This window comes from Nematolebias whitei, chromosome 6 (assembly GCF_014905685.2).
Source record: "Nematolebias whitei isolate Nwh7 chromosome 6, NemWhi1, whole genome shotgun sequence".
NCBI classification, from domain to species: Eukaryota; Metazoa; Chordata; class Actinopteri; order Cyprinodontiformes; family Rivulidae; genus Nematolebias; species Nematolebias whitei.
The window spans coordinates 39,766,772-39,781,014 of NC_056503.1; the positions used below are offsets into that span (position 1 = coordinate 39,766,772).

General features: G+C 37.7%; 1 protein-coding gene across 1 annotated transcript in view; it reads left to right on the top strand.

The window, feature by feature from the left end:
* The window catches only part of wdr95 (WD40 repeat domain 95), a 32,750-nt gene that overhangs the window by 13,701 nt on the left and 4,806 nt on the right, over positions 1 to 14,243 (top strand). The window contains exons 17-23 of the mRNA XM_037677878.1: positions 807 to 913; positions 5,701 to 5,780; positions 5,888 to 5,939; positions 6,019 to 6,064; positions 6,306 to 6,362; positions 13,826 to 13,988; positions 14,064 to 14,159. Of these exons, the coding sequence (XP_037533806.1) occupies positions 807 to 913; positions 5,701 to 5,780; positions 5,888 to 5,939; positions 6,019 to 6,064; positions 6,306 to 6,362; positions 13,826 to 13,988; positions 14,064 to 14,159 (601 nt within the window). The remainder of the gene's footprint in view (positions 1 to 806; positions 914 to 5,700; positions 5,781 to 5,887; positions 5,940 to 6,018; positions 6,065 to 6,305; positions 6,363 to 13,825; positions 13,989 to 14,063; positions 14,160 to 14,243) is intronic.

Below are 14,243 nucleotides of genomic sequence, written 5' to 3' on the forward strand. Positions count from 1 at the left end.
CTAAATTCAGCTTATTAGTCTTTTCAACCTATTTATGTAAGTTTCAACGTTTTCTGCCATGTTGGCTACCATTTAGCTGTTTTATGCTAATTTTAGCTTTTTCAGCTAATTCCACATTTTTTGCATTAATTTCAACTTTTTTCAGTCTAATTCAGGAAAAATGTGCTCTCTCCACTTTCTTCTGGTAATTTACACTTCTTTCTGACTTTTTAGCTACTTTTCAGTTGTTTTTTGATCATTTAAGCGTTTTTTCAGATGCGTTTTTGTGCTAATTTCTGCTTCTTTCAGCCTAATTGGGTAAACTTGTTTTTTCCGTGTTCTTGTTCATTTAAGCTTGTTCTACATTTTCAGCTAGCTTTTTAACATTAATTTCAGCTGTTTCCAGATAAATTCTAGTTTTTCGTGGTCATTTCTGCTCATTTCAGCTCACCATGCTCCTTTAAGTTTTTTCTGTTAGTTTTTTTTTTTGGCACTCATTTAACTCTTTCTGCTTCTTTCTGGTAGTTTAAGCTTCTTAGCTGCCTTTTCAGATACTTCTCTGTTTGTTTGTTGCTAATTTCAGCTATTTTTTAGCAAATTTCCTGATTTTGTGCTCATTGCTGCTTATTGAAACATGATTAAGTAGATGTGTGGTCTTTCTGCTTTCATCTGCTAATTTAGGCCCGTTTTTACATTTCAGCTACAATTCAGCATGTTTTTTTAATCAAATTTCAGCTGTTTTTCTACAAGTTCTTCAGCAATAAGCGTTCACACTGCATTTTTGCAGGAAATGCAATTTCTCTAGTTTGTTTTAAAACTGGTTTTAGGTGGTGAAAGTCTGGGACGTTACCACTGGACGTCAGGTTTTTGAGTTTCTCGGCACAGATGATCTGACCTCCGTCACTTGCATGGCATTTGACCCCAAAGGAAGAAGGTACAATCTTAACCCTGATATTAATTGTATTTAAACTTTTTAGTAATCATTCATTATTATTTAGTGTTTTGTAAAAATGTTGTCTTGGGCCTGGTTCTGCTAAAGGTTTCTTCCTCCTGAGATTTTCCTTTCCACTGTCGCCTTCATGCTTGCTCAAGATGAGAGTTCTGCAATGGTGTTAAATTTAAAGCAGTCTGCTCCTCACATAAATAATGTTAAATTATTATTTTTAAAATATGAATGTTTCTGTTAACTTATTTTATATATGAATATTTCTGTTCAGTTCCCTGAGACAACTTCTGTTGCGACTTGGCGCTAAATAAAGAAACTGAAATGAATTGAATTCATTATTAAATCAAATGTACTTTTCTGCTAAACTACAGAGTGTAATGATTTTGTTAAGCAGAGATTAATCAGATCAAATCAAAACAAAACATCTATTAAAACAGGGGTCACCGGTGACACCGCGGCTCATGTATATGTCAAATTACCGTAACTCCTCGCTACTTTGTGCAATTTTAATCATTCAAACTGCCCCTGAAAGCTGTGAAACGGGGCTTTCTGATGCTTTACATGCATTACAGTAATGACTGAGTGCCATGTGGAGAGAGGGGAAAAATGAGCAGCAGCTGCAGGTGTTTGTGTGACGGGGGCAGTATCCAATCAAACTTTTGGTGCGATTTCTTGGAGTTTAGCTAAGTTTTAGAGGTATATTCTGTGTAAATAAATCAGAATCTTGTAAATAATAGTTATAGTTTTTTTTTTTCCTGAAGAGATTTTATTGTTTTTGCAATCTTTGCAGGTTTTTCACTGTGTTTTTGCCATATTTTGGCTGGGTTTTTTGCTATGATTTTACCGTTTTTTTTTTGTAGTTTTTGCTACTGTGATTTTTGGACATTTTCTTCTTGGTCGGTTTGTGAATATAAGAGGAAATTTCAAGGAAGAGCACACGAGAGAAGAGAGTCCCCCAGGAGACTTGTTGAGGAAGATGAACAGGAGCCATGTCTTCTCTGTCACCTTCTCAACCACAAAATCCTTCTGATGAAGGGCCAGACAACCGTGGAAGGAATCACGTCTGGGGCCAACGCCGTGGAGTTCATGCTGCTGGAGGTTTTGCACGTACCCGGTCACTGTTGAGGCCTCAAGAAACAATCTGCTAGAAAACAGAGGCAGACCCCAACACTCACAACATTCACCCACCTCGATTCGCCCCCAAACGTTGCCCTGGTGTACAGCCTGCACTTAACCAAGCACCAGGTGACATCTTTGCTCTGTTTTTTGACAAAGAGGTCCTCAAAGTTATATGTGCCAACACCAATAACTATGTTTGGAAGAAACAGGCCATGGGAAGGAGGATAGACAGATGGACTGAACTCATGCCCGAAGAACTAAAAAAATACCTGAGCTTGTTGCTGCAATTACCCCAAAATGTCAGAATTTTTGGTGAACACAAACAAAAACAACTATATTTCACGTGGCCTTCCCCGCTACAGTGATGTCCAGAAGTACGTTCACTGTTATCACTAGCAACCTTCATATGAGTGATGATACAGCAAATGAGGAGAAAAGGGGAACAGAGTATGACCCACTCCAAAAACTAAAACCTCTCCTGGAGATGATTAGAACAAGCTGCAAAAGTGTTTATCATCCAAAGCAGCATATTTCTGTAGATGAAAGGATGGTTGCCACTAAAGCCCGGATAAAAGTCAAACTGTATACGAGGGACAAGCTGACAAAGTGGGGGCTAAAGTTCTTTGTGCCGGCTGATGGTTACACTAGATTACAAGCTCTACACTGGCAAGACCAATGCAGCTTCAGGGAAGGGGCTTTCTTTCGATGTGGTCACAGAGCTTGTGAAGAAAGTCTACCTGGGCAGTGGCTATATAGTGTACTGTGACATTTTTACACCAGCCCTCTTCTTTTTCATTATCTGAGCCAACAAGGGTTTGGAGCGTGTGGCACTTACCGCCAGGGCAGGGTTGGTGTCCCCACAACCCAAGAAAATGCCCTCAACAAAAAATCAAAAAGAGACTCCATTTGATGGATACGTAACAGTGAGTTGCTCTTTGTCAACCGTTGGTGTCCCCACAACCCAAGAAAATGCCCTCAACAAAAAATCAAAAAGAGACTCCATTTGATGGATACGTAACAGTGAGTTGCTCTTTGTCAACCAGGGAAGTGTCCATGTGCACCACTGTCCATCCTCTTTACACTGGGGAAACTGCCCTGCGGTAGCAGAAGGGCAATGATGGGCAAAGTCAGAGGATCCCCGTACCCAGGCCTACAGCAGTGGCTGAATACAACAAATACATGGAGGGTGTGGATACCTCTGACCAGATGTTGGGAACAAACATACACAGGAAAACCAAAAGATGTCCAATGGCTGTTTTTCAGCACCTGCTGGACATTGCAGTCACAGTTTCATTGTGCACAAGTAGCTCAGCAAGGCACAGCAGCAGAAGGCCATGACACGCCAGGCTTTCCAGAAGGAGCTGAGTGCCCACCTAATCGGCGTGCCACTGACCGGCCCACCTCGTCCTCCAACTCAAGACCACTTCCCTATCCCAACCTGCAAAAATGAGTGCACAAGAGAAAATACAGTGCTGGGAAGGAAAAAGTGCACTCTGTGCCACAGAAGCACACCTTGGGGTGTGTCATGTGGATCTCTGTCTTCAGGTGGACAGGAATTGTTTCCGAAATTACCACAGCTAAAATAAAAAAAACGCCTGGCTATTCACAAATATACCAGCCTGTAACATGGACTCAGAAAGCTTCAGAAATGTAAAACACGTAAAATAGTTTGACAATTTCTGAGATTGCAAAAATCTAATTCAATCTGCATTTTTCAAGAATCTATAAAAAGAAAGTTGAAGAAAATTCAATGCTTTTTTTGTGTTCTTCTTATAACACACAGTTTTAGGCATTTAGTTACACAAGAATGGTAAATACTTGACAGATTTTGAAAGTTCTACTTCTCCTGGAAAAAGGGTGTAAATTATTTACACATAGGACATTTTTTGACACAAGTATTGACAAAAATGGACAAGAAAAACCAGGTGTTTTAATAAATTTATCTATTATGGTGCTAAAAAGGTTTTTAACAAGATCATCTTTAAAGATGTAAGGATGGTATCCCTCTGTCAGTTTGTGTCCGTCTCTCATTAATTACCCTGATTCCACCCATGTGTCCTCCAGGTGTTTGTAAGTTGTCTCGACTAGTCTGTGTATATAAGTCCTGGTCTGTGTCTCAGTCTTTGTCGGTCCATTGTCTGGTATCCTCTTGTGTTCCTCGAGATTTCCATGTCCTGGTTCGTGTAAGTTTATGCTGCCACGCCAGCTTGTTTATTTTTCGTTATTATTAAAGTATTTCTTATTTTACATCCTGCCTTCGAGTCCTGCCTGCAACAATGGGTTCTTTCCTGCTCTGCCCACTTGAAACTCCTGACAGTAAGGACCGACCACACCAGAATCAGGCAGGCAGGTCCCCCTCGGCTTCACCCACTGGTATGCTCGAGCCCATGCAGATGGGGGAGATCATGATCTGGTGCAGCAGGTTTCGGTCTGAACCTGTTCGTACACGAGGATGACACAGCCAGGATAGAGATCTTACCTTCACCCCTCCTGGTACTTGAAGGAAACAAAAAAAAGAAGGTCCCAGCTCCGGGGAGGCCACCTGACCTCCCAGCAGAGTTTCTCCTCGTCTCCGGAACCTCTCATCTTCTCGGGGTGGACATCGGGGGAGGACGCTGAGCCGGAGGACGAGCTCCGTTCCACTCTTGGCCCTCGTTCTCACAGTCACCGCAGGAGCGGCATAAAACAGACCCGGAAGCGGTCCACGGCGGTTATCTTATTAAATTTTGAAGAAATGAGCAGCGACTCGTCCCTCTGCGCATTCTTACTTCCTCGTATCGGCTTTTGAAATACAGTTGATTTGACCGTTGAAGTCCTTTTATCAAGCAAAAGTTAGACTGAGACACATCTTTACTATAATTTTGAGCAAACAAATAATTGCTTTTAAATGTTAATCTTGTTAAATTCTTGTTAAAATCCTCCTGTGCATGCTCCTGCGGCCGCCATTTGGCAGCCAATCGATTTTTGGCACAACACCTTCCCACATTTCTGGGTTGTCAGTGGTGACGCGCAACAAATGTGACGAATCAGTGGTGACAGATAATAGAAGAGACGTATACGGCAAAGCGACATATTTATGGATTTTTCCACTTCAGACAAATTTGGACTGATGCGACTTATAGGGCGGTGTGACGTTTACGGCAGAACATACAGTATGCTCCTTTGTACTGAAACTCTGGCACAACAATTTCCTACGGTATCAATAAAGTTCCATCTTATCTTTATATTTGATTTCTTCTCTTTTGTAAAATTTTATGTTGCATTCAATACCATTTGAAGATCAAAGGTTTAATTACATTAGAGTAAATGTTATTATTTTAACAAAACATTAGTAGCTTTAAATGTCCTATTGGTTATTTGCTTTATATGGTTATGTAAGTTTAGCTTAAAATAATTTTATACAACTAGGAAGAAATTTATGAGGACTAATCAATTTTAGTAAAGACTAAATATGTTTACTACATTGTACTGAGGTTCTAAGTTGACACAACTAAACATGTTTAGTTTCTTCTTTGTGTAAAACCTAGAATGGTTTAAGGCAACGGGTTTCCTCACGAGTTTCTAGTAAAGTCAACTAGTTCAGGTACAGTTTAGATAGTAGTTTAATATTTTATAGAATTTATTTGGTTTTACTTCATGGAGTGTTGTGGTTGTAGACTCGTTACAGGTGGAAGAAATGGATGCTTAAATATATGGAACTTCAACAGCGGTCAGCGCCTGAAGACATTAAAGAAAGGTAGCTTTTGATAGTTTCCACCCCAGTCTTAAAAAAAAAAGAGAAACGTCTGAAATATTCTTAACTGTGGAAAAGAAAAAAAAAATCATTTTTTTTTTCTTTTGAAGGTAAATGCCAAGAGGTGTGTGACTGCATCTTTCTTAAAGTTCAAAGGAATTTGTGAGTAATAATGTGATATTTGGCAAGTGTTCAATATAAATTTGAGTCCATGCTGAGCTTTTGCAATTCATGTTCGAAGCTGTGTGACGGCTGTCAGAAAAGACTGCAGGATTGACATTTATTCAGTAAGTACAAAAGGATTCTTAGGGGATTGTTTCTTTGCAATCCACTCATGAATAATTATACAGATGCATCACTTTTCCATTATAGAGCATTTTATTTTTACATTGTTATGCCAAGCTGGAATGATTCATACCATGCATTAGATGTGCAGCATTTTATCCTAAAGCAACTAAAATAAAAGGCATGAGGTTTTTTGTTTACTCCTAAATATTCTCATGTTTTTTAAACATCTGTATTTTTCAGGATGTATTTGATGACAGACATGTCCAGAATCTGCAGCCTTCATGGACAAATGATCTGGTAATTCTGATTAGAAAAGTCTTGAACAAATTAAATATCAAACTCTCCATTTGTCCTGCTTATTATGAGTACTGTTGAAAGTGTGTATTTGGTGGTCTCCATTTGTAAAACAGCAGCTGTCAGTCTTTTAATAAAATAGTTTTATTTCTTATTTTGTTAATGTTGGGAGCAAAAATGCTTCAGGGGGAAGCACAAGTCATTGTTTTGTTGAATTACCATTTTATCTATGAAGTGGAGGGCACATGCAGTTTTTAACTAAAATAACATATTTTTACTTTAGCCTATAAAAGCAGGTTTATCTCAATATGAGACTGCATTACAATACAAATTAAACATTTTTAACACGTAGTTTAGTTGTAGACACAAATCAGGTTTTGAAAGGATAAAATCTGCTTATGCAGTCTGTTTTTTTTTTTTATGAATATTATCTATTGCCTCAATCTTTTCACATGAGTTTGTGCTTTAGAGCAGAAAGAAATGTGCACTTCCCCTTTACCTCATTCACTTTTTTCATGCAGTCTTTGATTTAAAACAAAGTTTAATTCCTACGGATCAAATATGGAAGAACTGAGGCTGGAAGAGGACCCACAGACTCTATAGGCTGCTACAAGTTCCTCTTGTGTAAACAAACTTCTTAGACTGACTCTTTAATTTAATCATGTGAACTAATAAGAGTTGTCAAGTCATAAGGGAGTAGGTGGGACTTTATTCCCCACGTCTCTGATGTGTAAACTCTGGTTTAAACAAATACAACATGGCAGTTCAAAGCAGCTCCTGCAGACTCCAAATCCCAACAAGAAAAGGCATTTCCCATAGTATAATGATGTTCCCTGCTAAAAATATACACAGATAATACTGTATTTGTTCCCTGTTAGGATTATTTTCTCCTGACTACCTGCTAAATTAGAGGCTGGATTACAAATTAAGTGTTGTTTGTTGTTCTTTAAGTTTCCTTCCATAAGGTGGTTTAAATCATTCTTCACTGGCTATTGCTTGTATGATCTTGTGCCAAAATGGTTTTTATCTCCAAGCTTCAACATGTGCGATCTTTTGCCATGTTGCTTGTGTAGATGAACAGATGCTCAGATATATTCATCAATTAACACGGATTCCTCATTTTTCTGAACTGAATAAAACGTGCATTGAATTTAATGAAATGCAAACGTGAGACGTCATTTATATTTGACCCATCAAAATGAATGCGGTCATTTATTTACAGAATCAAAGTTTAACATCAAACATTTACATTAATTTGGCAAATTATGAAAATAACAACATAAGCAATCAATCAGGAAAAATCATACGGCCATGATTTTTCCGTTGCGTCACCACAGACATTTATGAAAACTGTACAATTATGATCTTTTACCCACACGGCGGTGGATGAGCACTTTACACAGACATTTCTAAATATCTGGAAGAATTTCTACTTGAGAGAGGAGTTTAAAGATGGGAAAGAAGTTTAGAGGGAATAAGATGGTGTTTGAGGGAGTGTTGACAGAACGGCACTCTCCGGGCTTTCTTCAGCTTTTCCTTACAGTACACTTAGGTGGTGAAATCGACTCTTTTACCTGGAGATGTCTCAGGCGAGATTCCGTTTAACGCACCCTTCAGCGTCTCCGTAGGATGCTGTTACTCGTCCGAAGTAATGGCGAGACTGTCCGCCACAGCTCACCTCGGTGAAGATGTTATAATCCCATGAAACTCGGAAGAGCTCTGTTGTCATGTCAGGATCTTCCCGGCTCCCAGAACTGGGCTTCTCCGCACAGAACTGAACAGAACTGAACTCAACCGAACCGAGTAGAACCCTCACAGCACTGGTTAGACCAGGAAGTACCGACATTTTAAAGAGCTCTTTTCCCGGTTCATACGGGAGTATTCCCATTGGCCAGAACCGACCAGACGGGGTGTGTTTTGTGACGTAAAAGGTTAGAATGCAGCAAGAATTGTTATGGAACAGATCAGAAATGTTCTCACAGACAGAGAGAGTTTTGTTTTGGCGAGTTTTAGAAACAGGTGCCAAAACCCCCTCTGTTGACGTCTGAGAGGATATAAACAAGACAGTTGTTCCACCGCATGTCTGCTTCGATTCCTGACCCTGGAAACGTACACTTGCTCATTCGAAGACAGAAGTCAGAAAATGCATAAAAATCTGTAACAGACCTTAACATGAATTCTAACTCTGCATAAGCAATCAAAAATCATTACACTGTTTCACAGTTAATAAAGTTGATTAGTTCACTGCAACATCTAAAATGGTTTGAACTAAGACACTTTGATTATCAACATTTGTAAAATAGTAATGATAATAAAAAAGAGAGTGTTCTTTTCACTTGAATTTTCAAGAAAGAGAGTCTCAGGATGGGTGAACCTGTATTTCTGGATTCAAATCAATGAAATGACAGTTCCTGTCCCACAAGGTTCTTAAGGTCAAGAGTTTTGACCTTAGGCTTAGTCTTGACCCCAGATTAAGTTCACTACACTTGTAAGTGTTACTTCAATAAAATCCAGCATGTTTTTACCCAGGAATACCACAGTTTGAGTACGATGCAGCAAAAGAAAACACAAGAGTGGAGCTGAGGAACCATCAAAGTGCATTAAATGTTTCCCCTGTTTCTGCCTGCATTGGACCCTGCTCTGACATGTCAGATGTTTTGTGATCTCACCTGTTTGGGTTGTCGGCCGCGCACATTCGCTGAGTGCAGCGGCTGAATGAACGTCAATTTGGGCCGATGCTAGCAGTAGTCCACCTGAAGCATAGCAGAACTTTTTACCTCTTTTAACCAGCTGGTCAATGTGCAGTGAAATGGCCACGTGCGGCAAGTGTACTCTGGCAAGCCATGTTTGCATATATTGGCGCATCCTTGATGCAATAAAAAGCCCAACACCGGCCCAGTCCGCACATTAAGCACATTATTACGACTTGAGCCACTTCGAATCCGGGTTGGGCGGTGCAGGGTTCCGGGTTCAGGTTAGAATTGACAGCTCTATTTGATATGTCATAACTCATTATAGAAGTCAGTAGTGTAGCTGGGATCTGTACAGTGTGTACACTTTTAGCTGCTCCGCTCAACCTCAGTAACGAGTGGTGAAGGATATACGGACTATACTCTCTATATATTCATGTATGAATATCAGACTTGGCGCCCTGGAGACTTAGTATTGTATGGTTTTCTAAGTTATGTAGTAAACTGCAAGTGGGAATCAACGTTCTGTCGCTCTGTTCCAAGCTACGCTGGAGCACATGCTGCTAATGCTAAGCTAGCTCTCCTACGCACCACCACCACGTTACACTTCGTGTTTTAAAAGTTTAATAAATATCTGACTGATTAATTTGATTACATTGCTGAATGTTCATGACTTCTAGAGATCCATTCAAACATAAAGGAATGGTGTACAGAACACAACAAACCGACAAAAATAACAAAACCACTGTTTTTTATATGGCTGCACTGAAAGGTTTAATTGTCATTAACGGGTGTAAGGGAAAATGGCTTCTCACAGTCAATAGTTTGGTTTTCACACAAAAAATCACGAGCAGTATGATGGAGCAATGATTAGAGCTGTTGCCTCACATCAGGAAGGTCAAAGGATCATCTCCCAGCATGAGGCCTTTCTTGGTGGAGTTTGCATGTTCTCTTCATACGTGCATTTTTTTTTTTTTTTTCTTTTCCGGGTACTCCTCTCACATAATTAAAAAAAAAAAAAAAAGTATTTTAGGTTGACTGGTAATTCTAAATTAGAGGTGGGATTTATGGTGCTTTGAACAGAGTCAGAAGTGGTAGATCTGTTCCGTTTTAAATAATGGTTCAATTTTAGATGGTTAGTCACGTCACTACGCATGACTGTATATAATGCAGTAGAACCATACCACACGACTTCTCAAGCATGCTAACACCTCCTCCTCCTGACATAGTTGCCATATCTGACAACTGTTGCACTCCTCCTGTTTGCTTATTCTCCTTGATTCATTTTCATCAAATCAAATGAGTAATTTTGCATCTAAGGAGGAAAACGCAAGAAAGTAAAAATAGAAAATAAGCTCTCCTAGACACAGTTCCCTTTGTTCATTTTGAAAAGGATTTGAATTGTTCATGAACGGCACGTCTCTACTCCAAATTATCTGTAGGTGTGAGTGAGTGTGAATGATTATTTGTCTCTACGTGGCCCTGTGATGGACATGATGCAACCTGTCCAGGGTGTACTCCGCCTCTGGCTCAGTGACTGCTGGAGATAGACGCCAGCTCTCTGCAACCCAGAAAGGACAAAGAGGGTAAAGATAATAGATGGATGAAGATGAAGCCTTCTTTTAAAATCACATAATACTTCAAAAGTATAAGAAAGCAGATAGTTTCCTGCTTTTGTCTGTGTAACACATTCAACTTATCTCCAAATGCAGGATGCAATTTTCTCCACATGAGCCATAGAAGGGAAAACTGATTCTCTAAAACTAGATCCATGGGAAGGGGTGACTTTCAGAGACCTTAAATCTCTTTCATCATGGCTGGTGGTTACATTCACCCCCTAAGACAGCCATTATCAGTGCAGAAAGATTGCATTATGGTCGCCAAGAAGAAAAGTGACCCCTTTGATTATCTACAGAGGGCTCTCTTGAAATTGTTTTGCATTTATAGCTTGCAGGGGGGAGATCAATGGTTTGGTTTATATGCATCACTCTGCTTCCCTTAAGCCAGCGAGCTTCTCTGCCTCACTCTCAGTGTTTTTGCTCCTCCAGATGGTCAACAGTGTGTTGCATCTCATACAAATTTTTCAACATGGCCTAGCAGAGCAAACTATTTCACATTGGCATGCAGGGTTGAAGAACTATTATTTGTTGATTTCATAACATTAAAATGGTTTAGAATAAATATTAATTCATTTTCCACATAAGTCTATAAACGATTTAAAATTGTTTGCAAACTATTTTTCATGTTGCATTAATGTTAGTATTGTTTAATTTAAGGAAATTGCAATCCATACAGTAATCCAGTAGAGTAATCAGCTAGAAAGCCTTTTCTGGGATTGACGGTTAGTTCCATATTCACCACTAGGGGGCGGATGCGCTCTCCTCATTCCATTAAACTGCTGAGAGAGGAAGCAACTTAAAATAACTAGTGCTTCTTTCTCCTCTATTCACAGGTAATGCTGATTGAAATATTATTTAATTGTATCCTGTATATTTTAAAGACATTTTAGAGACAATTATTTATTATTTTGTAAACGTTAGAAGCTTTTTTTTTTTTTTTAGTTTTGAGTAGTTTGATGTAGTATTTCTGTACATCTGCGGTGTACGTAATGGCTGTTAAATATGGAGATCCATTTCATTCAAAATTTAATAAATAAATAAATAAGTGTTATTTAAAAAAATATTAATAAATATTCAAATAAATAAATAAATGTTCCCATGACATTAAAATAGAAAATGTTTGGATTTTTCTAAGATTTGTTTTTTTTAAATATTTATTTCAAGATTTATTTGAATTCATTTCAAATTTTTTTTATTTAATTCAAGATATATTTATTTATTTATTTAGTTAGTTAATGGAGTTTCATTTTGTGATAATTTTGTTTACATATTTCTGGGGCTTTTGTTTTTTTTAACCCCGTTTTTCATTTTAAGTGCTTGTTATTTCATGTTATATTCAAATGAGGGGGCGGGGTCTTCTCTGTTGGACCCCGCAGAGCTCACTGGGGGGAATACTTTGCTCTGATTGGTCAAAAAAGAGAGAAAATCCCGCCCCATCGTTTGAATATAAGAACATGAAATGAAAAGAGATAAAAATGAAGAACGGGTTAAAAAATAAAAGCCCCTGAAATATGTAAAGTAGCTTTACAAAATAAGTGTCACAAATTGAAACTCCATTATTAAATAACTAAATAAATAAATAAATCTTGGAATAAATAAAAATAGATCTTTAAATAAATAAATAAACCTTGAAATAAATAAATAAATCTAGGGAAAAAAACTACATTTTCTATATACATGTTTTATTTCATGGGAACATTTATTTATTTAATGGAATATTTATTAATAATTTTTAAATAACACTTTATTCAATTTTGAACGAAATGGCTCTAAGCTAACGGTAGAAGCTTAAAAGCTGTGCTAACTGTCTTTTTTGTGAGGAACCATGTTATAAGATATTTAGCTATATCTTCTTATTTTGGTTTATTAATTAGCTTTTATAGGTAATCATTTATTATTTTATGAACTTTAGGTGTTTTTTTGTTGTTTCATGAGTTTTTAGACAATGTTTCTGTGTCAGTTTGTCAGTTGTGTAGCTGTTAAGCTAACGGCAGAAACTAGGAACTTGTTATTATTTGAGTGTACAGAAATATGTGGAAACACTGATTTTTAGCAGTTTAATATTTTGCTTTATTAATTAGTTTATTTTCCACTTTGACATTGAGGGACATGTATTATGTTTATATTTATTCCATTAAACTGCTGAGAGGAAGCAACTTAAAATCACTCTCGTGATTCTTCCGCCCCTATTTGCAGGGGTGTAACAGGAACACTCCCAACATCTGCTTTCCTTAATTCAGCTTGTGGTGAGAGCAGTTTCACATGAGAACAACTCAGAACAAATCTTCTGGTTGATTATTGTAAGAATAGGCTCATAAAAAAAGCACATTTTAATCAGTTTGCATCAGTGATAGCAGCAGGACCAGTGTTTGGCTTAGTCGGGGCTTTGACACGAAATTAGTTGTTTATTCATGTGGAACACATGGATTAGTTTCTTAAGTAGAGTGAAAACCTTTTGACATTCATAAATTGTCTAATTTGGATGGAAATCAATTTAATCCAAGAGCTTTTTATCTCTACAATGAGGCTACTTATTTTTATTATTATTATTTAATTAAACATTTTAGGTGGCGAATGGTATGACATTTGCTGTGATTGCTCAGATTTGCAATATTTGGCTTCTGGTTAAAGTAAAATAAATTATTTGATTATATCCTTTTTTTCTTGTCTGTCAAAGATAAATGTTACAAAATGCTCAAACATGTGACCCAAAATGGAATAAGCGAGTAAAAGAGAATGGATGGAGGTTAAATGGTGCTATTTCAAATTTTTGTAAACTCCCATTTAAAATTATATGTGAAACCTAATGAGGGCTTTTAATTAGCTAGGAGCTAAGCTAACATTGTTTTTTTTTTTTTAATGGATAAACATAAGAATGAATTTATTCTGATCCAACTAACACAAAGAAGGATTTTTTTTAATGAAAAGTTGTACATGATCTGCAGCATGTTCAATTTTTTTTTATCTGTTTTTTCTTTTTTATAGCTTTCTTCTATTATAAAATGGTTTACACTTGGAAAGCTTTACCAAGTTATCAAGTCGGTTGAAACCAAGTGAAATTATAGAAAAGTGAAACTATTCCATGCAAACGGACAAAAATGACCTCATTCACCTGTTACCTGGTATTTCAAAATATAAAAGTTTAGTCTCTTTTCAGAAGAACTGTCATAAGAAGGACATCCTCTGTGCGGTTCACTGTCCTCCATCTCTTCTGGCCACCGGCAGCTCTGATGGAGAGATTCTTGTGTGGGACCTGGTTTCTGGACACATTCAGTGTCGGTTTATTGGCCCCAACGAAGCCGAAGACCAGAATACTGAAGGTGACTCTGAAGCATTAAGTGAGGAAATAACACAGTAAACAACTTTGATACGTTTATCTTTTTGTTCTAACATAGAACTGGATCCAAGTGTTCCAAGCATCATTTTCCTGAAGAGCTTCAAACTTCAGCAGTTTTCCTCAGACACAGCTCTTCTTTCATCTGGGGTCAAAGGTCAGACGTGTGACATTAGCCATTTACGGCACCTTATGTAATTACATCTTTCCACGGAGTTTTTCATCCTACTATATTTATATA